This window comes from Mixophyes fleayi, chromosome 4 (genome assembly GCF_038048845.1).
Source record: "Mixophyes fleayi isolate aMixFle1 chromosome 4, aMixFle1.hap1, whole genome shotgun sequence".
In the NCBI taxonomy this organism is placed as follows: domain Eukaryota; kingdom Metazoa; phylum Chordata; class Amphibia; order Anura; family Limnodynastidae; genus Mixophyes; species Mixophyes fleayi.
The window spans coordinates 142,703,827-142,729,006 of NC_134405.1; the positions used below are offsets into that span (position 1 = coordinate 142,703,827).

At 41.4% G+C, this 25,180-nt stretch overlaps 1 protein-coding gene across 4 annotated transcripts in view; it reads left to right on the plus strand.

Annotated features, from left to right (window-relative positions):
- The first annotated feature begins 799 nt into the window (after positions 1–799).
- TNPO3 (transportin 3) overlaps positions 800–25,180 on the plus strand; it is a 62,838-nt gene continuing 38,457 nt past the window's right edge. For all 4 annotated transcript variants that reach the window (XM_075208528.1, XM_075208527.1, XM_075208529.1 and 1 more), the window contains exons 1-5: positions 800–1,209; positions 12,625–12,825; positions 13,756–13,829; positions 13,943–14,099; positions 22,432–22,575. In XM_075208528.1, the coding sequence (XP_075064629.1) occupies positions 1,093–1,209; positions 12,625–12,825; positions 13,756–13,829; positions 13,943–14,099; positions 22,432–22,575 (693 nt within the window). In that variant the 5' untranslated portion in view covers positions 800–1,092. The remainder of the gene's footprint in view (positions 1,210–12,624; positions 12,826–13,755; positions 13,830–13,942; positions 14,100–22,431; positions 22,576–25,180) is intronic.

Sequence of the window (25,180 nt, forward strand, 5' to 3'; positions counted from 1 at the left end):
TTGATATTTCTGCACTGCCATGGCCTACAATGTTATTCCATAGTAATTGCCCGTCATTCCACATGATCACACTTGTGCATTGGGGTACATGTATGGAGAGCACATATGCAAAGGATTTAGTGTGTGCGGGATTAGGGGATCTGGGAGAAATAAGGGTGTTTATTTGACAGAAATGCAACTTTTCATTGATATTTCTGCATTGACATGATGTACAACACGGCTGTCATTCCATAGTAATCACCTGTTATTCCACATTATGACACTTGTGTAGTGGGGTACAGGTGTGGGGTAGCGTTTATGCAAAGGGATTATCGTGTGGGATTTATGGGATCTTGGAGAAATAAGGGTGTTTTTATGAGCAAATGCAACTTTGCTTTTAACTGATATTTCTACATTGACATGGGGTATAAAACAGCTGTCATTCCACAAGTAAAACATGGCCAAATATCTAAGCAATAAGTGCGTGGGAGATCTAATTCAGAAGTGTAAGATTTTATAAAATAAACTTAAATGTTCAATTTGCTATGATTATAGTCAATTGGCATTCCTTTAGGCAGACTGGAGCTGTCATTCCATTTTAGGACATCCCAATAAATACAAATCCCGGTGCAGCGGGTTGAAATGGATGGGCACCCGGGAACTAATGCAGAGCAGAAGAGCTATACAGCTAACTAAGGATTTCAACAAGGTTAAGTGCATTGGGTTCTTCACTAACATATCCCACACAATGGGCAACATTCGCTTCCGCTTTCTTGGTTCCGTACAACTAGGGGTCCCAGATCAGTGCCGGACCAGCAGGAAGGGCTTGGTGACGTATGTCCTGCCCGGGAAGCAACCGCCTTCCTGAGGTGCCGGAGAGGTGGGGAGGCTGCGTGTGACGGGTGTGGAGCCACACAGGTGTTGAGCAGAGAGCTTTCCGGCGCCCCCTCCCTTTGGCCCCGGGGAGAGGAGGCGGAACGGTGTGGTGCAGAGTCGTGATTCCTGGCCGGACCAGTTTGCGGGTGCACAATCACAGTTACGGCCGAGGTGGAGGATGAAGCCTGGGGAGCGGCGGCTGTAAGACACCACGAGTTAGATCGTCGAGACTGAGACATGGAGGGGAAGCCCGGCCTGCAAACCGTCTACCAGGCCGTGCAGGCCCTCTACCACGATCCGGACCCCAGCGGAAAGGAGAGGGCATCGTTATGGCTAGGAGAGCTGCAGAAATCGGTGAGGCCTGGTGTACTCACTAGGGACAGGGCTGGGACCTGCTAGCGGGACTTCCTTAAACTGGGATCTCTTCAGCCTGTGGGGAGAGTTTGCTTTGCTCTTCCAAGGAGAGTGGTCACTGAGAAGGAGCAGAGAGCCTCTGTCATGCAGTGGGTTAGATAGTGTGGCACACGCCGTGTGGACTGTGGTACGATGCCAGACATGGAGGCAATCTAGTCGTCTCCAGTGTGTGCTGTGGTGCATTTGGAGGTGATCTAGTCTGGCACAGTATAGATTTTAGTATATTGAGTATCACGAAGGCCGGCAGAGTGTAGATTGCGGGACATTTGAAGGCAGAGTGTGGGCTATGGTATCTTGTGAGCTAACGAGTTAGTCTAGTTTGACACTATTAAGTATATCCAGACAATATGACAGTAGTGTTTGGGATATCTTTGGAGGTGTGAACGGGAGTTTGCTGCAGAAGCTCAGTGGGAATCTGCTAGGACAGTGAGCATGTTCTGATTGGTTAGGGGAAGCTTAAAGCAAGCCTAGATAAATCCCAAAAAAACATGTAGCCAATGTCCCTAAACAATTACTGCTAGTGCCGAACTTTTTAGGTGTAATTTCCATTTTTGACAATGGATTTCCATGGCTCCTTAAAATAATCTCCTGATTTATATATTTGATTGAATGGTTTGTGAATTCTATATTTTGTGTTCCGCATATTGCTTATTCTCATTTGTGTATTTGTACATTAGTATTCATCATGTAGCATCTGGTACAGATACATTATTAAATCATCATAGGCAGTAGAGGCATGCACATAATGTTTCCAGGATGGCTTGTGTAGCTGCCCTTCTCAGATGTGTAAAACTCACTCCTTGTGAGTTTACGTTTTACCCCGCCCCCCCTCTTCACCAAATTAAATAATTAAAACTAAGTTGAGGGCAAAAGACCTGATCAATAAAATTGCTACAGACTGCATTGGTCATTGTCTGTGGTAAGCGAAGTTTGATCTGCATTGTGTAACTAATTGTCATCTATAAAGATACACCAATGGAGCACAATAATATGTATGTTTACAGTGCTCCAAGAAAGCATTATTGCACTGCTACAAGAAAATAACATTTTGTTGTGGTCAGTGCTATTTACAGTAGTCCCCGAGTACGTTGGGTGTCCAATTGAAAATGTGCAGCCAAATTTAGAGTTGGTAGTGGGGCGCGTCCTTGCTTAACTTTAAATTGAAGTGTGCTAATAAAGTTGCCTAATATTTGTATGCTTCATGCCAAAGGAGACAGTATTTTCCATGTTGCATTATATCACAATATGGTTTGATTAGGGTCAAAATTGCACATTTTAGCAGGATTTTTCCCTAACTGTGAATGAGACCCAGTATGAAATAAGATTCGTTCAGCATACTTCTGAATGCAAATCAAAGTTTGTGTCACAAAGACTGAGATGAATGCCACCTGTATGCAGTGTAACACAATTTATACTGATCATCACATAGCACTATTTCAGTTATATAATGATAGTTGTTATTAAGGAATACAGTACATAAAGGTGGAAGTGCATGTGTAAAAGTTGCACAAGGGGTTTACTTTGTTACACACCTGATGAAGTGATGCCCACACACACAGTTTCGTACCAATTGTAAGCCTCTTCTGGATATCTACTGAGCATTCAGTATACTGGGAGAATCCTGTGGCAGTGAAGTTCCAGTATAAAGTGAATGTATAATTGTGAGTGTGCCAGTTAACTTGTTACTTTTTTGAACTATTTCTATCGTAGACATCTGGACAAACCTATATAAGTATGATGAATGGTTTTTGATTATTCTGGCAGTCCTATTCTAACTAATCTCAAGGCATACATTTGTTTAATTTGATATTTATTTACATATTTGTTCCAGTACAGTGTTATGCAGTTCTTTAACATTAACAATGCTTTTCTCTGTTACTCTTGTTTTTCTGATTAAACACATTTTGAGAGTGATTGCATGCTTATTGGAATGAGAGCTATTATGGATTACAAAATTGCAGTTCCCTTTTAGCAAATGCTATGTTTGCCATATGCTGATATTGTAGTCTAAGTGACCTGTATAGTCCACCCAGCTAATGTCCAATATTAAATCTGCCTCTGCTCATACAGCATCATATCTGAGGGCAGCTTAGTGGTTAGCACTTCTGCCTCATAGCACTGGAGTCATGAGTTTGAGGCCTTATCTGTGTGGAGTTTGTATGTTCTCCCCGTGTTTGTGTGGGTTTCCTCCGAGTGCTCCGGTTTCCACCCACACTCCAAAAACATACTGGTAGGTTAATTGGCTGCTATTAAATTGCCCTTAGTCTTCCTCGGTCTGCCTGTGTGTGTGTGTGTGTGTGTGTATATGTTAGGGGATTTAGATTGTAAGATCCAATAGAGCAGGGCCTGATGTGAATGAGTTCTCTGTGCAGCGCTGCAGAATTAGTGGCGCTATATAAATAGATGATGATAATTACTGTGCCCTGACTGTATTCATGTGAGTGCCCAAGTTACCAACCAGTGCCCTCACATAATGCCAGTGACTTCACATATCCGCTTTTGCCATCACAAAATAAGCAGTACCAGTACCTCTACATTCCAGCCTGCCACCCCAAAATATACTGATACCTCCACACATTCTAGCCAAATCCCCACAGTGTGTACACCAGTAATCCTCAGTGACTTCATATACTCTCGCAGATCTGTCCGTGCATTGATTCCCTCCAAGCAAGCAACCTGCTTGTTTCGACTAGCTTTTTTTTTTTCTTTATGTGCTGGAAGTGAATGAAGGTGTCTCTGTGTTGCCACCAGCCTACTACTCCAATTGTCGAGATGCTTTTTTTTTTAGCTCTCAAATGTGTGACATGGTGACCAGTAGTTTTGCTCAGGCCAGCTATATGTTTATGAATGTATCTAAAATTAATTATAAAAGCATACTTGTCTGGACAATTTGATGTTGGTTGATGCACATTTTCCCATGGTCCTTAAAAATCTTTTCTGGTCCTAGATTAGACTGAATGACTAATGGATTCTACATTATTTTGTCTACCCCAGATGTATGTAGTTTTCAACATGCCATGGTTCCTCTCACTTAAAACTGAAGATAATGAAATGTATTATATCATACTCTCATGACAAACAATCATTTAATTTTACATTTGTAAATCAGCCTGACGAAGAGGCCTCAGTGGCCCAGAAGCTTGCATAGTAATTTATTCTGGTTAGCCAATAAAGGTAATACCTCCATACTATGTTTGTTTGATACTTTTTAGTATACAGTTTTATGTGTGTGTGTATAGTATAATATATATATATATATTTTTTTTTTTATTTTATTTTCTGCCGACACAGTACTTTTTACCTTGTTGTTCAGGAGCTTGATAATAGGACTTTGTTCTATAGAACATAAACTTGCATTGAGTATTTTGTTTCCCATACAGCAGATACCAGAACCTAGATGTTTCGTTCTCACAAGTTCTGCAACAATATTTGAGTTTCATTTTAGATTGCACATAGTACTGTCCTAGCAGGTTCTATTTGTTTGTGTTTGAACACGAACAAACTACTCTGCACACACCTTATGGGCGGCTGGAATAGCTGATTGACTGTCTTCCTTGACGACGCTGAGATTTGTATGTATCGTAAGTCTTATTTGTAGATGGGAAGGGATAGTTGAGCCGTATTATTAAATACATTAATGTAGTTTGCAGCTTTTAATACACAGCACAGTTGTAAATCTTATCTTATTGTAGCATGAGCAGTGCATTTTTTTTTTACTGCACAAAATGTTTGTGTATTCTTGAACTTGTGTTTATACCAGTGGTTCCAAACTTTTTCAGTTCGTGGCACCCTTAGAGTCTCCATAACTTTTTCAAGGCACCCCTCCAAAATAATTACCGAGCAGTTCCGTTTTTTAAGTATTTGAGTCAAAATAACGTAATAAATATTTAGGTCAGGACAGAAATAATTAGTAAGTTGTTTGCAAAATAATACACATAAATCCAAGGGAAAAGAATATTTTTATATATTTATTTTCAATTATATTTCTGTCAAAGAATAATTTACAGCTAATATTAAGAGGAATAAGATCAAACAAAATAAAACATGTACAAAAATCATCACACTGTCTGCCCCTCTTCATCCACACACACACTGTCTGCCCCTCTTCATCCACACACACACACTGTCTGCCCCTCTTCATCCACACACACACACACACACACTGTCTGCCCCTCTTCATCCACACACACACACTGTCTGCCCCTCTTCATCCACACACACACACACACTGTCTGCCCCTCTTCATCCACACACACACACTGTCTGCCCCTCTTCATCCACACACACACACACACTGTCTGCCCCTCTTCATCCACACACACACACACACTGTCTGCCCCTCTTCATCCACACACACACTGTCTGCCCCTCTTCATCCACACACACACTGTCTGCCCCTCTTCATCCACACACACACTGTCTGCCCCTCTTCATCCACACACACACACACTGTCTGCCCCTCTTCATCCACACACACACACACTGTCTGCCCCTCTTCATCCACACACACACACACTGTCTGCCCCTCTTCATCCACACACACACACACTGTCTGCCCCTCTTCATCCACACACACACACACACTGTCTGCCCCTCTTCATCCACACACACACACACACTGTCTGCCCCTCTTCATCCACACACACACACACTGTCTGCCCCTCTTCATCCACACACACACACACTGTCTGCCCCTCTTCATCCACACACACACACACTGTCTGCCCCTCTTCATCCACACACACACACACTGTCTGCCCCTCTTCATCCACACACACACACACTGTCTGCCCCTCTTCATCCACACACACACACACTGTCTGCCCCTCTTCATCCACACACACACACTGTCTGCCCCTCTTCATCCACACACACACACACTGTCTGCCCCTCTTCATCCACACACACACACACTGTCTGCCCCTCTTCATCCACACACACACACACTGTCTGCCCCTCTTCATCCACACACACACACACTGTCTGCCCCTCTTCATCCACACACACACACACTGTCTGCCCCTCTTCATCCACACACACACACACTGTCTGCCCCTCTTCATCCACACACACACACACTGTCTGCCCCTCTTCATCCACACACACACACACTGTCTGCCCCTCTTCATCCACACACACACACACTGTCTGCCCCTCTTCATCCACACACACACACACTGTCTGCCCCTCTTCATCCACACACACACACACTGTCTGCCCCTCTTCATCCACACACACACACTGTCTGCCCCTCCGTTTCTTTACTTGCCATACTTGGCATTCTTTCTTCTATTTTTTTCTGTCTTCTCTTCTATCTTCTTACCAATGCGGCGGCGGCGCCCGGGACCCAGCATCCTCCTCTCTCCTGACGCTTCTCACTGAATATGTCAGGCGTGAGGACGTCACGTTCACTGAGAAGCGAGGAGGATGCTGGGTCCCTGGTGCTGCCGGATTGGTAAGTTGTTTTTTTTTTTTTGTTTTTTTTTTATTGTCCCCTGGCCACGGCGCACACTTTGGGAACCCCTGGTTTATCATGAAGCAGTGCTTGTCCACCATGTTGTATGACTCCACTGGAGCATGTTGTTCTGATACATGCAGATTGCGTCTGATAGCTAGGCAGACTTATTCACGTTGCAGAAATGCAAATTGGTTGGATGATTGACAGGGTTAAGCTGGGTACACACAGTTGTATTTTATTTTAGATACGCTTTCTGTAATGATTTTTACCAATGACCGAAAGAGCCAATGAGCATGCAGGTTAATGTGTACATACCTACACAATTTACCTTGAGATCTGTGATTTTCATCTCTATAACCATCTGCTGAAAAGATTATAGAGTGTGCAGAGTCACAGATCTGCCTACACTGCTGGTTGTGAGTGCATATACACTTTCACAAATGCCCGACATCGTTCCATCATTGATCATGTTTAGCAAGTCTATAAAACGAAATCAACAGATGCTTTGGTATGTTAAAACATGATCGTGGGAGCACACACACCAGTGTCGCCCAGAAAATTTTGCCAGCTGGGTGGCATTAAGAAGTGGCTGGGTGGAGACAGTTGTAATAGTTTGCAATAATATTGAAAAATGTTGGAAGGTTATTGCCAACACCTGCCAGGAATGGTCAGACTGGTGGTCAGTGGTCTAACACACACTGCTGGAGTGCTCACAAAGTGCTTGTTCTAATAGTAGAAACAGTGGTTCATTCTATTATAATATGACTGTGTTGGGCTCCAAGAGCCACACTTGCAATATTTGACCAAACAATTGTTTATCATGTGATCTGCATAATAATTGCACCAGTGGGTACCCAGCTTTAGTGATATTGCAGCACATCAGTCTCTGCTTTTTTTTTTTTTTTTTTTACCTGTATAGGATCCTCCCGGGACACTCCTAAAAATATAATAAGTAATACTTTACTTTTTAATAGGGCTGCAGTGGAATGTCAGGTTAACACTGGACAGTGTATTTTGCTTTCATGGTTCAATTTTTGAAAATGTAAGTTTTGGTGCTTAGTCATCCTTTAAAAGTTCTCATGATTTCATAGCTTGCCAGATCTTTTGCATTGTTAATGGCTCAAAGTTGAAGGCCTTAGAATATACTGCTCCTTTCCTGTTGTTACTATTTAAACCCCCGTGCTGTATTTGGATCACTATTGTTTATTACCCACTTGCTTTTAAAATGCTAGTTTTACTAGTGTTTAGTCTGTGTTCTGGAGTGTCAGTCGTATGGACTGTTCTATGTATTTGTTCTCACTGCAAGTGTCTTCCATTAACAAGCAAGTGCTGTTACATGTCAATCATGAAAGAATTTGACATGCAGTGACACTTAGTTTATTTTTTTCCCCTTACCCCAATGTGTAATATCTTTGAAAGACACTGTGAGGAAAAGTGGTACAGTGAACTGCTTATTGAAGTTGTTCTTGTGTATTTTCTAGTAGAAAATCTAGTTTGCGAATTCACAAAATCTCTGAAAGTTTAGCTGACATTAAGTTAAGCAATGTTGTGAGTGGTGGCACATGCATTTCCCGCTAGCGCTTTTATAACTTCAGAAGTGCTAATGCCTAATTTTCACAGCAGCTGTAAAAGTGCAGCACTTTTAAATGTCACAGCTTTTAAAGAGCACTTTAAATGGTCTGTGGTACAGGGTCTGCTCAAATACAGTTTATTTCAGCTGGAGAATGTTTTATTCAGTGTATTGGACACTTGTCCACAAAGCTGCAGTCAGCATGTGATATCCTCTCCCTTTTACACGTAAAATGTGGAATGAAAAGTGTCTTATGACACTACACTTGGCAATCCGATTACCTGTAACATAATATAGTTGTTTTTTTTTCCCATTTTGAATTCCTTTGCTACAAAGTGTGTAGTCCAGTGAATCCCAAACTTTTTAAGTTCAAGGCACCCTTAGGGTCTCCATAATTTTTTCAAGGCATCCCTAAGCCAAAATAAGTTACCAAGTAGTCCCTTGCCTTGCTTACCACTTACCCTGGCTGAGGTACCCATTGGGGGACCGCTGGGGCACCCCAGGGAGCCTAGGCGCACAGTTTGTAAACCACTGGTGTTGTCTGATTCCTTCAAAAAAACGTTGGCAAAGAAATAAGGTACAAACTTCACCTGTCTCCTATCAAGCCTCTTCATATAAGATTGTTAGCATATGTTTTATAGGGGCTATAGTTCGTTTAATGGAATATATTTCTTTTCTTAATGAGATTGATTTTATTTGGATCTGGAGTCATGGCAATTATCTTCCACTGTCTCCAAATTTTGTCCGCTCTGAACTCCTTTAGTTTAATTAGTTTTGTGCACTTTATTTTGCTGTCTTGCTCCTATTCCAGATGTGTGTAGCAAAACCCAGAGAGGAAGCTGGCCTTTTATATTCAATGTCTTCTCTTTTCAACTGCGGAACTGATTTTGTGTTGAAACACCATCTGACCCAAATGACAAATGAAATTGTTACTTGTGTGGCTCATGAAGGAGTGTCTTTGAGACCTTCCCCTGAATCATATCTTGCCTTGTCATATCAGCAAGTTCTCTCGTATGCAACATGATCTTTCTTTCTGCAGCCGGAGTTGGCTCCACATACCTTGGATAGTATCAGTTGCATCAGTATTGGTTGCTTTTTGTGGAGAGTAACTGTATGTTTTAAACTCCCACTTTGTTTTGATACCTATGGTAGAATAAAATCAAGCTAGCATTTATGGTATTTTTTAACTATATGCTGTAAATATAGTATTTGTGTGACTCCAGAATAAATTTAAAAAGATTATACTGAAACCTGAATCCTAAATTCCATATTGAAAATAAGCAGGGAGGGCCTGAAGGATAGTTATATTGGTAATTTTAGTTCCTTCGTTATAACTGTCCTAAGCAATACAATCACGGGACAGTCAGCAATCTTGGTAAAAAATATCTTTAATATTTGCATTCTCTACATCCTTTCTAAACTGGTCCATGGTATAAAAATGTCTGCACTTGAACCTACTGTACTAGAGTAGGCAACTGTAGGGAAAATATAACGTGTAACCTGTTTGTGCTGCATAACATTGAACCACTTAAAACTGTCATTTAGACCTTCCATGACCAGAAAAGCAGTCCTTTCCACAGGTAACTCTCTGGCTTCCTTAGTCTACCCGAGCAAATCCTCCCTCCTTCAGGGCAGATAAGTCTCCCCTTTTCGTTTTTGTGGGCACTGTACATGAAAACGCCATGTGCAGAAATATGAGAAATAAGTCTTCACAATTTTCATATACTTTTATTCAACGAGCGTATACACTTCATAAACCTAATTGTCTTGTTATCCACAGTATAACATTAACAAAGGTGTGCACCTTGTTCAGTGAATAAAATTACACATTTTAGGTTTTTTTTTTTGTTTTGTTTTTTTCCTTTTCAAAAATAGTTTTTTTTTATTAAGATTTGTCAAATATGGTATACAGAAAGCAAAAAGAAAAATGGAGGGAAGGGGGGAGGGAACTACATGCGTTACGCTTTTTTGTTTTAAAATGTTTTCCTTTTCTTGATATATTATGCTGCTGCACATGTCTTTGGAAATCATGTGGGTTGGAGCAAGGGGATAAAGTAAAGCTACCTGCACCCTGCTGCTTAATGGTCAATAAGCTTCTTCTAGAATCTATTCTGATCAGACTGAGGAGTTTTACTTGGGCAAGATGTGGATTTTGTGGAGGGAAATATGTATGTATGTATACACAACATTAAAACCACCTGCATAATATTTTGTAGGTACCCCCTCGTGCTGTCAAAACATTTCTGACCTGTCGAGGCATGGACTCCAGAAGACCTCTGAAGGTGTTCTGTGATATCTTGCACCAAGATGTTGTCAGACGATTCTTTAAATCCTGTAATTTGCGAGGTGGGGCCTCCATGGCTCGGACTTGTTTTTCCAGTGCATCTCACAGATGCTCTATCTGGAGGCCAAGCCAACACCTTGAACTCTGCCATGTTCCTCAAACCATTCCTGCACAATTTTCTGCAATGTGGCAGGGCACTTTATCCTGCTGAAAGAAGCCACTGCCATCTGGGAATACCCCTCCCATGACGGGGTGTACTTGGCCTGCAACAATGTTTAGGTAGGTGGTATTTGTCAGAGTAACATCCACATGAATGGCAGAACCCAAGAAAACTTGATTCATCAGGCCATGCCAGCTTCTTCTATTGCTCCTTGGTCCAGTTCTGGTGATCACATGCCCATTGTAGGCGCTTTCAGTGGTGGGCGGGTCAGCATGGGAACTCTGACCGGTCAGCTGCTACGTAGTCCCATATACAGCAACCTGCGATGCGCTGCGTGTGCTGACATTTTTATTTCATAGCCAGCAATAACTTTTTCAGCAATTTGTGCTACAGTAGCTCTGCTGTGGGATTGCACCAGATGGGCTATCCTTTGCTCTCTACGCGCATCACTGAGCCTTGGAAACCCATGACCCTGTCGCTGGTTCACTGGTTGTCCTTCATTTGGACCCCTGATAGGTACTAACCACCACATACCAGGAACACCCCAAAAGACATGCAGTTTTGGAGATGCTCCCAGTTGTCTAGCCATCACAATTTGTCCCTTGTCAAGTCGCTCAGATCCTTGTGCGTGCCCGTTCTTTCTTGCTTTCAACACATCAATGTCAAGAACTGACTGTTCACTTGCTGCCTAATATATCCCACTCCTTGACAAAAAGCCATTGTAACAAGTTATTCACTTCACTCCTTAATAGTTTTAATGTTGGTTTTAACATTTTACTACTTTAATGAGAACCATATCTCTGCTCCCTGTGTACCTGCCTATGTCATGAGATAAGTTCTCAGCATGGCACATAGAAGAAATAGAATGGAGAACTCCAGGTTTGTTCACTGCTGCGAAGTTCCTAAATAGATTTTACCCCAAAACATCCAGTTTAGGTGACTTAACTTTTATTTTACAGTTTCTCTATTACTGACTGAATTATATCAGGTGGCAGCCATTTTTCTGGAGATCAAAATTCACTGAGACCTACTATGGCTTCTGAATAGGAGACATATTTTTCTGACAATTCATTACCAAGTGGTGAAAACAGCTGCCGTTGACTTTGCTGCTGTTGAACTGTTTATTGATGGGCTGAAATAAATGGGGATTTTTCTACTGGATTTTTCTTTCTTTTGTTCTTCAGCTTTTTCGGCCACACTATTTTCTGTAAATTCTTAAGGCTGCTGTGCGTGAAAATTCCAGGATATCAGCAGTTTCTGAGATGCTTAAATCACCCTGTTTGGCACCAACAATGATTCCATGGTCAATGTGATTTGCTTTACCCTGTCACCTGTGTTTCTATATATTTGTGTATCATGATGTGTCTTGGTTCTGTTTTCTGTATATGTAATGCACGTCGCTGCGGACCCTTTGTGGCACCTTATGTCAAAGATGAAAATAATGTGTGTGTAGATATGTATTGTGTGTGTGTGTATATATATATATATATATATATATATATATATATATATATATATATATATATATATATATATATATATATATATATATATATATATATATATATATTATTTTTTTTTATTCATTCATATATTCTCTAACTGTTTTGTTTTTATTACTCTTTCTGGGACTTTGGTTCTTTAGCACACATTTAGTCTACACATTTGTTGTCCATTTTTGAAATCTTGTTTGAAGAGTTAGTCTTGTGTACAATTAGACAACTGATCTGTTTTTATTTTACATTTTTATTTTTAAATCCACAAAACCAGGGCTATAGCCATAGTAAAAATGTACAAATTGGTTAATTTGTAAAGTTGTTAACCATTAATACATAGAACTGTTGGGATTTACATGAATAACTCTCTTACTGTGCTCTTCATAGGTGTATGCGTGGGAAATCTCAGACCAGTTGTTGCAAATCCACCAGGATGTGGAATCTTGCTACTTTGCAGCACAAACAATGAAGATGAAGATCCAAACCTCTTTTTATGAACTACCCACAGACTCTCATGCTTCCCTGCGGGACTCCTTGTTGTCACATATACAGAACCTGAAGGACCTGTCTCCTGTTATTGTAACTCAGGTAAGACTGTGTGCATTTTTGGTGTGTAAAATGTTGATCATATTTAGGTGGTTCACATGAAGTGCTACTTAAATATTGGGACTTGGTAATAACTGGCAAACTGAACGGCAGGTTAATACTTTTATCTATAACCATTATCAGACACCTACATTCTTACCAGTTTGTGGAATTTCAAACATTTGAAGCACTATTATTTTGTTGCCCGTTTGCTTAAAATGTTTGTCCGTCTACCCCTCCCAATTTCTATCTGCTCCACTCCCCTTCCACAGAAGTACTTTATTTTCTTATCAAACACATCATTTAACTTTTTTTTGGGTGGGAAGCATATGGGACCTCCTAAGACTGCTCATGTCTGCCTGCTCTGTATAAACAAACTCACTGTCTCTCACAGAATTGTCTTTGTGCAGGAAAGACTGTTTTATGTTCTCTCTCTCTGGATAAAGTACAAATACATTTTGGAATTAGTCCCTTTAAGATTGTAGTACACAATGGGTTTGACCTACACCATTGAAAGTAATGTTCTGTTTTAACCCCTTCAGTGCCAAAGACAAGTGGAGCGCTTCTAAGCCCACAGTGGTTTTGAAGAAAAAAAAAAGTATACTTACCTGTCCCCCATAGCGAATTCCTGTTTGTGGTGGGAGAGGTGGTGCTTAATAATGTAATTGTGCTGACATGTGAGGACATTATTATAATGCTCAGTAACACTCCCCAAATGGTATTCCTTTTTTGGCTACCTATATTGCTCTTGCAAATATTATCCATTTCATTTCATTAAAGATGTTGCAAAATATGCTCGTCAGGGGATGGGTTAAATGTTTTTTCTGCATTGAGTAGCTGTGTCCAAATTTGCAAATGTGAACTAGACATAGCTGAATATGTGCTCTACTGTTTTGGAAAGCGATAACAGAACTTTTTGGTTTTATTTCCTAGCTGGCTTTAGCAATAGCAGATCTTGCCCTGCAGATGGCTTCTTGGAAAGGCTGTGTGCAAACCCTTGTAGAATCGTAAGTATTTGCTTCTATGTTCACCTGCTGCTTATGAATAAGTTTAACTGCTGTCCTTAGCATATGATTTTTAATGCATGTTCCTCACTGAGCTGTACTATCCATTTATATAGGTATAGTAATGATTCAGCATCATTGCCCTTCCTCTTGGAGATCCTCACTGTGCTGCCAGAGGAAGTCCATAGCCGATCCCTACGCATTGGTGCTAACCGACGCTCTGAGATCATCGAGGACTTGGCCTATTACTCCAGTACTGTGGTGTCTCTTCTGGTAAGAAGGTTTCTTGCATAATTGATAACAGCCTGTAATGTCCAATTATTCTGCTCATGCATTCATCAAGAGTTCTGGTTACCAGGCTTAAAATATGACTTTTTGGTTGTATTTCTTTCTTTTATGTTTGTTGTAAAATTTGCTTAACCTCACTGTTTTTGTTTTTATTAAAAAGTGAGCATCTTTTTATAAAACCCATATGTATGATGGCCATCCTAGCCATGGCTAACAAACCTCAAGGGCTACTTGTGAAAGAGGAAATATATATTGTGTGCGCATGTATTGCAGTTCGCTAATTGTAGAACAGAGGAAGGCAACTTGATAAAGTATTGTGTGCTAAATATTGGAAGTGCCTGGACTCGAATCTCTGTCACTCTCTCCCGGAATATAAAGTCCCAGCAGAATATACAGAAAAGAAAAATGAGTTATTGTCATCTATTTCTAATCATTAATGGAAAATGTACATTTTTTTCATCCAATCTGGGGGACACAGTTGCAATAAATTGTATGAGGGGTCCAGCAGTTGGCACTTAAATAGTTAATTCATTGTTTAATGTAACTTGTTGACATAACACCTCCCCTCTGCAATCCCCTGTAGCTCCTCAAAAGTTTTTTTTGATTTGTTTCTTTAAGTGTCAAGGAGTTGGGCTTAGCTTAAATTGTTCTGCACTCTTCTTTTTTTTTTTTTTTAATATTTTATTTCATTTTCCTTTTAATTTACTAGTGTTTCACATTGACTGACCCACACGGGTCAGCTGGGTAAGAGCTCTCCTTAGCTGTCCCTTTTACTTAAGTGAAGACGGGGGCTTTCAGCCGCTGTCAAACGCTGCCCCTGGGCATGGAGCGCTGTGAATACAAGATGGCGTCCGAGATCTCTGCTATTTCTACCAAGTTTCCCTCTCAATATAGGTTAAGGGGACCAGGTGGGTTAAGTGCCAGTGGAACCAGACTTTGGGACACATGTCCTTTGCACCTTGTTCCTTGACCATAGTCACAACAGATACCAGCCTTCTGTGCTGGGGCGCTGTGGTCCTTCACCACTGTCTACAGGGTGTTTGGTTGGCTCGAGAGCTCTCTCTGCCGATCAACATCTTGGAACTCAGTGCCATTTTGTTGGTTCTTCGGTGGGCCTGATCACTCCTTCAAAGTTCTCTGGTCTGCCGTCAGTCAGACAATGCCACGACAGTGGCATATGTCAACTAACTGGGCAGCATCAGGAGTGCCAGATATTAGGGTGGGTGGAACTTTTTCTGGTGATATCAACGATTTTCTTTCTAGGTGTGGACATTTGGGAGGCCGACTACCTCAGCAGACATGCAGTATTGTTGGGGGAGTGGTCTCTGAACCTTAACTTATTCCACTGGTTGGTGAGGTCTTCCTGACGTGTGGACCTCCGGGTGTATTGCCGCAATAGCCAGGGAACACTTGGAGGTTGCTGTGGACGTCCTGACCGTTTGGTGGCTGTTCTGGTTCGTATACGTGTTCCCTCCCATCCCAATGATTCCTTATGTTCTCCCTCAGGTTAAGCTAGAAGGGCCTCTAGTTATCCTATTTGCTCCCGATCGGCCTTGTCGGATTTGATACATAGATGTCCTCCAGATGGCAGATGGTCCCAGGTGTAGTCTTCGCAGCGACTTCCGCTTGTAGGGTTCGTTTCAACACCTGGACCTGCCTTGACTGGCTTTAACGGCGTGGCATTTGAGGCCAGTTATTGGCGTTTCAGGGGTTTGTCCAACAGAGTAGTGTATACTATGCTGTGGGCCAGGAAACCAGTAGGGTTTACCACATGACTACCATTTGGCTTTTTTACAGGATGGCTTGGCTGCGACCGTTTGCCTCAGTTCTTTAAAGGTACAGGTTTTGGTGCTCTTTTTTCTTTTTTTCTTTTTCTTTCCAAAAGAGAATAGTGGATATGCCTGAGGTGCAGGCTTTCCTGCAAGATGTTCTGCACATCTCAGCCTCCTTATGTACCACCAACGGTTTCTTGGGATCTGAACTTGGTCCTTAAAGTACTTCAGAGGTCCCCTTTCGAACCATTGGGATTGACAGAGCTTCGCTTCCTGATGTGGAAGGTGGTTTTTCTCCTTCCCATAACTTCTACGCGGTGGGTGTCTGAGCTTAGGGCTCTTTCCTGCCCTTCTCCTTATCTCCTATTCCACGATGACAAGGCTGTGTTGCGTACAGTTCCCTCCTACCTGCCCAAGGTGGTTTCAGGGTTCCACCTAAATCAGGAGATTGTGGTTCTGGTCTTCCAGGAGTCGGATACCTCTTCGGGTCACATCTCTGCTGTTTCCTTACATGTTGTCTGTGTTCTCCGCATATATGTGGAGCAGACGTCTACCATCTGGAAGACTGACTCTCGTTTTGTCCTGTTCGATGCTCCAAAAAGGGGCTGGTTGGCTACCGACCAGACCATCGCCAGGTGAATTACGTCCACTATCACTACATGAGCTCTGATCGACCTGTGCATAGTCGTATTGCTGCGCCCAGCGGAGCTTCAGCGGATCATCTCTGCTGGACAGCCATCCGATCCTCTGTCCAAATTTTTACCCAGGCTTATCATTTTTGGCCGTAGTGTTTTGCATGCCGGGATGTCAGAGCGTACCCTGTCTTAAGGGACTGCTTAATAACGTCCCCATGGTTGCAGAGTCCCCTAGATTGGATGAGAGGATTTTTATACTTACGATGAACCACTTCTCTGATTCCATCTGGGGGACACTGCGTGTCCTGCCTTCCACTCTTCTGCTGTTTGCTGGTTGCTTATTTTATTCCCCTTTTTGAGGCTTTTTAACCACATTGAGAAGCTACAGGGGGTTGCAGAGTGGAGGAGTTCTGTCAGCAAGTTCCAATTAACTATTTAAGTGCCAACTCTTAGTCCCCTCATGCAACCCGTTGTTGCAGTATCTTCAGTTCCATCTGGGGGAAACTGACTTTTATATAAAAATCCTCATGATTTTGTTAATGTCTAGTGTGCATAAAATGCATTTTTACAGTTGCTTTTGTTTGCAAACATATGTTCTAGCGTACATACTCGACAGTCATCACTATCACTCTGCACTTACACCTGACCTGTAGCTGGTGCAAGAGATGCGACGGAAAAATAAGTACCTTAGAGATCACTAAAGCTTGAATCGGATGCTGCTGCATGCACTCAAGCTTGGCACGCCCTTACTGTACATGCATATGCCCATTCCCCCTCCCTGTAAGTGTCCTTTGTGCTTGAAGATGAATTGCATACATTTGCTTTCTCTGGAGTATAGTTCGTTTTTGGGAATGTGCAGTGCAATTTAGTGCAAAATATGTCAAGTAACGGCATTTACTTTCCTTAATGATTTAGGCCCTGTATATCCAATTTAAACGACTCGTCAGGTAACTTGTTTTCTCCTTTTACTTGTGTGTTTTTTTCTTCTGTTAACTTTAAGTTCAATTATATAATGGTTAAACACCTTTAGAGTATATATACAAAAAAGAAAATGGTAGTTTTCCTTATATCCTGTCTGGGTGATACTTATACCTTGTGGTTGAGGTGAGGGTGCAGGAGTTGAACAATTGAGAGGTAAAAGTTCTAAAGAATGAAACTCCTCCCCTCTCCCAACCCCACTGATTCTCAATTGAACTTTAGTGCCCAAGGAGTTTGGCGAGGTTTTTATGTTTGACACACACGTACACATGTATGTTGCCAGACAAGGTGCTGTAGTGTAGACATACCACCTGTCTCCATGGTTCCAAAGGGAATCGGGCTCCAGGTGAGTTTCTCGCTGTAAAATTAATTTCTGCATTGGCAGGCTCCCCATTTAACAGTTGACGTTATTTTCAAACATGGCTGCTGCAGTAGATCCATTCTCCCCCCACTAATGTTAAACCAGAAGATACAATTTCAAACGTGATACTATATTTGCCAATTGAGAAAGCAATATTCATTCTGTAGGCGAGATGCTGACATCATGTTTGTAGTCTTAATTATACCTTAAGCTTGCTTCAAATTTGAAACTATAATAATCTGTAGCAGTATAAAATGGGTCAAGCCACTTCACCTCTTTAAAACATTATGCAAACCCTATAATTATGACTTTTCTTATAGTCTGAATTCAAGGGCACTTGTGTTCAATGTTTTCTTAACGTAGCAGTTCATTTATGTTCAATTAAAGATATATAAAATGCCCAGCTATTTATGTTACTAGGCATCCATTCACACACACACACACACACACAGCCTGTCAATTTCTAGCAATGTGATAGTGATTTTACTATGTCGCTATCGATATGAGGGATTATAATCGGAGCATATATTGGAGGTGCTTCTCTGTGACGTGGATATTGAGTCCAAAGGCTAGATTTACTAAGCTGCGGGTTTGAAAAAGTGGGAATGTTGCCTATAGCAACCAATCAGATTCTAGCTTTCATTTATTTAGTACCTTCTACAAAATGACAGCTAGAATCTGATTGGTTGCTATAGGCAACAACCCCACTTTTTCAAACCCGCAGTTTAGTAAATCTAGCCCCAAGAAAGCTTTGGAAACCTTCCTTTCGAGGATTTAGTTCTTTTTTGAAATGAGCTAGACAGGTTACCAGAGGAAAGTCTTTTTCTTCTTGTCAACTTGTCCAAACCTAAGGGACCAATGTTCAGTTCTCTTTGAAACTCCTTTCGTCCAAAATCATCTTCCAGGGCTTAGGCCATGCTGACCATTATTGGCAGGTATGCATTGACAGGTATGCCAAAAAGCTTCCATCGTAACTTAATTTTTGTCAGCCACCCTTGGCTTTATCACTCGATGCTTAGTCTTTTAAAATAAGAACATGTATGTTTGTACTTGGGCCCTTTAGCTGACATTTCATAAACTACATGTATTTGATACTGTTTTATTTGGGAGAACTGTCTGATAAAATTGTTAAACATCCTGGGGTACACTGAATTTCCTGTAGTTATTATGAAAGTGTTTTTGTTTTTTTGTACTATTTTGGTCCATTGTTTTCTGTATATGTCCCAGAAACTGTTTAATATTGAATAGAGTAAGAAATAGGACGCGTATCTGGTGATTCGTCAAACTATGAAAGTGTAAAAACATTCTAGTCATTAAGTGGTTAGCTTTGTCCACTGAGAGGCGAGGCTTCCAAATGACTGCACATTGGAATTTTGCATGTAGTGTCCTTTGAAGGTTGACTGAAAATAGAATGGAGACCATATCCCTACTTAAAGTGATATGTCTTCAAATAGATTTAAAAGTGTTTTTTGTTTCTGTTTTTTCCAGAAGTATTTAGTGAATACCCCTTTAAATGGGTATACCCATCCTAAAAAGTTTGTGGATTAAACTTCCTTTTGTTTTATTGAAGACCTGAGATAAATATACCTGTGGGGGAAGAAATGTACCAAAAAATGGAATGTCTGTGTAAATTAGGGATTTCAAGCATATTGAAAGCAAGTGCTTCCTTACAAGTCTGACTCTTGCATTAATTAAACAGATAACATCCCAAGATGGTCAGGATCATGAATACCAGTGCGCTGGTTGCCTATAGTTATGGCTAGCATGGCTGCATTGATAAAATACGAAATGATGCCTTTGGCAGGGACTTCAGTGACCGAGACAGCTCAACTTGCTAATGTTTCAAGATCAACCTTGTCATCGTGCATCTCCAAAGAAAAAAAAATCAGTAATCGGCAACAGTGAGCAGAAGCACATACCGGCAGTATCATGATATCTATGCTTTAATTTGAAGTTGAAGGCAAAGTAGGAGAGCTGCAACAGATCAATTGACTGCAAATTTCGACTGGTGCAAGCGGCCAGATTAATAAAAAATGGTCACCACAGACGGGCGAACGGAGGATTGTCGGGGCAACCCCACGCGAGAGCTGCTGCGCATGCGCAGCAGCTCCGTTTCTTCAGCGCTGTCCTATACAGCAGCTGCGGCGCTGTCTAAGAAGCGTCCGCGGCGGTGCTGTATACACTACAGCACCGCCGCGGACGCTACTTTGACAGCGCCGCAGCTGCTGTATAGGACAGTGCAGCTATAGCGGCCACTTAGCGCAGGGGGGGGGGGGGGGTTTCTGGAGACTCAGAAACCTCCCCTGCGTGCGCCACTGACAGAGCAGGATATGACAGAGCAGGATCTCATCCACTGGTTGCAGTATATAAGCAATTCATCGGCCAAATATGGCTTGCATAGAAAGGTAGACAGGAGAAAAATCCCCCCACCGCACTATTTTGTTGTTGTTGTTGAGCTATAGATAGAGGTTGATGCACTCAATTATCTACCTAAAAGAAGTCCATATAATAAATTGTATATTCTCAATTGTGCAGATAAAATGAACAGACCAGCACCAGCAAGCCAGAGTACAAAAATACAAAATAATTTTAATAGAGAAATACATTTCCTGTTTTTGCAATGTTTTGTTTTTGGGATTTCTCTATTAAATTCTTTTGTATTTTTAAATTAGAAGATGAGTAGATTATGGCCATAAGTGGATATACATGGTTCATGATCATCAGTTATTTATATAGCGCCACTAATTCTGCACCGCTGTACAGAGAACTCGCTGCATCAGTCCCTGCCCCATTGGAGCTTAGTCTAAATTCCCTAACATACACACAGAGAGAGAAAGAGACTAAGGTCAATTTGATAGCAGCCAATTAACCTACTAGTATGTTTTTGGAGTGTGGGAGGAAACCCAAGCAAAAATGGGGAGTACATACAAACTCCACACAGATAAGGACATGGTTGGAATCAAACTCATGACCCGAGTGCTGAGAGGTAGAAGTGCTAACCACTAATCCAGCGTCAACAACAATACTCTGGTAGGCTGTGGCATTAAAACAATGCTCAATTGGTTTTAAGGGGCCTAATGTATGCCAAGAAAAGATGCCCCAAATCATTACACCACCAGCCTGCATTGTTGGTTGACACAGGCAGGAAGTATCCTTGGATTCATGTTTATGCCAAATTGTGACCTTACCATCTGCATGTTGTAGCAGAAATCATCATTCGGCAGACTAGGTGCCGTTTTCAACTCTTCAGCTGTCCCGTTTTGGTGAGCCTATGCCCACTGTAGCCTCCGTTTCCTGTTAACGGACAGGAGTGTAACCTGGTTTAGTCTTTTGCTGCCTTAGTCCATCCACTCCAAGGTTCCATGTGCTGTGCATTGAGAGATACTCTTCTGCATTGCACTGTTGTAATGCATGGTTAATTGAGTTACTGTTGCCTTTCTGTTGTCTTGAACCATCCGGCCATTCTCCGACTTCTCTCAATAACAAGGTGTTTTTGGCCGCATAACTGCCACTTACAGGATATTTTTTCTGTTCGCGCATCATTCCCTGTTGTGTGTAAAAATCCCAGGGTATCTGCAGTTTCTGTGATAAAACTTCTGTCTGGCACCAACAATCATTCCACTGTCAAAGTCACTTTGATCGCATTTCATTCCCATTTCTAGTATTTTTGGTCTGAACAACAGCTGAACCTCTTGACCATGTCTTTTCCAGAATATTAAAGTATTTATTCCATTAAAAATTGGTCAACGTTTCGGGCTCCACACAGCCCTTTATCAAGACTAACACCACAGTGAACCAAACACCCTTATATACCCTATACAGTGGGAGTGAACCAATCAGGCAATCACCAGCTGTGCAAATTGGCTACACAAGGTGCAAAGCACACCAAGAAGGAAAAAACTTTTTTAATTAAATAAACAGCTAACTGGGCTAACAGAATACCAGAGAAACCTATAAAGACAAAACTGATGCAATATATACAAGCAGTAATTAGTATAAAATGGATCCATATATAACTGTTCACTAAGAATTGCAACAAATTAGACAAGTAAAAAATACCTTGTAGCATTAAAGTGCAATGTGTGTGTGTGTGTATATGTATGTATGTATGTATGTATGTATGTATGTATGTATGTTCTCTATCTAGCTATCTTAACACGAAATGTTGTTTTCTTTTTATATAGTTTTTACAGGCTGAGGATATAAGGATGTATCCCCCGACTATTTTGTTTCCATACCGGTTTATTTGTAGTATAGTGTAGAACAAACATTTTAAGTCACCCCTTCAGTCTTTTTTAAATAAAATGGTCACGTATTTTAACAAACTTTTTGATAAATAATGCTGGATGGATATTAATTGGGCTCTACCCCACCAGATGCTGTTGCTTGGAATTTTATTGGGTCATTAAACGATTAAGGTCACTTTTTACTTTTCTAATCTTGACTGCAGCATTATTGTTTTGGTGGCTATTTAATTTGTATAAGGCATACTTTCTGCAAGGAATCTTTTTTTACATTGACTAGTGCTTCATAATTTATACTTACTGATTGTCTTTCTCCATCCTCTTCAGATGACCTGTGTAGATAAATCCATGGACAATGAGAAAATGCTGATCAAAACTTTCAGGTGTTTGGGCAGCTGGTTCAACTTGGGAGTCCTAGACAGCAACTTCATGGCTAACAATCGTCTCTTGCTGATTCTCTTCCGGGTCCTGGTAAGTTAAACCACATTTGTATTCCTTATGCATAAGCAGCGTGGATGATTTTTAGTCTGTGATGAACTCGCATGAGATTATCCTTCTAAAACGCTGCTATCTCTCTAAAATACCATAGCATGGGTCAATGTACCATTTTCTGCTTTGAATTGCTTGAAAAGAAAAAATTGCCCGTGTGAGCAATTACAAAACTATAGTCTATGGATGCTATTAATTGTATGAAGTTATCTAGCGTGAATAAGGCAATGGTCGGCTACACAATGATTAACACTTGCCATTGTGGTCCTCCAAGTCCAATACTGCTGGAGGAATTGTGGTACTTAAGGTAACCTATTGCACATATTTTGAGTGTCCATTAATTAAGCCACTTTGGTCAGAGGTTACTAATAAATAGTGCCAAGTAATAGACCCCGACATTGCATTGTCCCTTGAACTGGTGGTCTTGCATCATCTCTCTCCGTATTTACCAGTTTATAACAAATAAGTAACCGGTCCCATTTTGATAGCTGCTCGAGCAGCAATTGCAGAACAATGGGCAGATCCTCAACCCCTTATATAAAAATGATTGCGTAAGTGCAAAACCGCTTTGTCATGGAGACCACTGACTGTAAATATTCAGACTCTGCTTCATCTTCCCTGGTTAAATGGAACAAGTGGCATGAATATAGTACAGAGTTAGAATTGGATGTCTAATATCGCCCAGATCGTACTTAATTGATACACACTCGGTAACACTATTGTCATAAGCTTGAACAATTTACACATTTGTTAGGATGAATGAGAAATAAGTATTATATTCTATCTGGAGGATACTGCTTCCATGTGCTTGTATGAGGGAACATGGAGTAGGCACTCAAATAGTTAACTTATTTAACTTCCTGCCAGCAGGCTTTATACCCTCTGCAACCTCAGTGTGTTTTGAGTGCCAGAAGGAGTAGGACCTCTGGTGTACTGCTCGGTAGCTACTCTTCTTTCAAGGAGTTGGGCTGACTTTTTTTATTTGCTGCTGTTTATTTTATAGGTCAATTTTTGTACTAGGTTAGAGTAGAAAGAAGATAGAAAGGCTGGGACAGCAAGGCTGCATTACTTACAGAACCTGCAGCGCTGTCAGGTAGTGAGAGCGGCGGCTCTCGCAGAAACCGCCTATCTTCTTTGTAAGATGCTGGCACGCGAGAGCGGGGAGAAGGCGCGGCCACGTCATTTCCCGGGGGTGGGGGCGCCGCCATCCTGGAAGCTACCAGTCCCTTCCTCAGAGAGGGGGCGGGGGCGGAGCTACATTGGATAATGCATTTAATGCATCGAGAGAGGCAGTCTGCGGGCTTAATGAGAGAAGCGCAGCAGACAAACTCTTACAAGCAGTTAGGAGGCCCACTGAACGCTGCAGACGGGGAGGAGTTATTATAGAACTCCCCCTGTCTTAATTGGCAGACTAGTTTCTTCCACAGGGCCAAAGCATTGGCTGTAGAAGGAAACTTTTGCAGTCAAACTTAGACAGACTGGGCTGCTGCTGAATTCCCTCCTGCCTGCTATACATTAGCCTGGATAGACTAAGTATTTAATCTTTAGATTACACTATACTTGCTATATAAGAGGAGGTATACTATGTTTTACAACAAATGTGTTGTGGTTACACAATTGAATATATTGTTTTCTGCTCACTAAAATGTATACATAGAGAGAAGCCTGCTAACTGGGCTACTCCCTCCTTTACCTGCCCCTTTAACATTCAGCAGCACGATGTGAACCTGAGTGAGCCTTGTCGGTCCTTAAAAGCAGAGGCCCACTTCAGGGAGAATCTGCTTGGTTTATGTCCTTTGTTAGGGACTTGTACCGGTTAAATCTGTTTCTGGACTCCCAGAACCAAGCGTCATAGCTCCACTCATCCTCTCCTCGCACTTTCTGAATCGGAAGGGTCCTTCGGTGGAGGAAGGTTAGCTTCCTGAAGATTCTGACTTGCCCCTGGTGGGTGATGCATCTGAACCCTCAAAGAGTCAAGGCATTGAGGATCTGGTTCTGGCAGTTCTCTAGGCATTGAATCTGTTGGATCTAGATGAACCTTGGTCAGATCTAGGCCTCTAAGCGCAGGAAACGACAGGTTGTTTGTTTTCCAGCATTATTGAAGCTTACAGATATAGCTGTGTCAGCTTGAAAACTGCCAGATTGTAAGTTTGTTAAATTTTCCCAGATTAACGGCGCGCTAAACCTATTACCGTTAATACGGTCATTTTAACCCTACTTTCTGGGAGCTGCAAGCAAAATGCCGGCGTTGAAATTACCGTATTAACGGTAATTATGTGCACTATTGCCGTAATATCGGTAATAGTGCGCAGGTCACGTTACTTTCGGCAATATAGCGGCCAATTGAATTTCCCTCTTGGTCTTTGGTTTATACTGCATGTGTTCTATATCCAGTTTTATGAACGATATTTGTTTTATCTTGTGTGTATATTGTGGGATCATTATCTGCTGTGTTTCCACTTTTCCCTCACTGTCTTCTCTCTTTTTCTAAATTAAAATGTGTTTATATTTTAAGCAGTTATTTTAGATTTTATTGATCAGATATGATGGTGGAACTATAAGATGTTTATAAAATTTGCATGTTTTG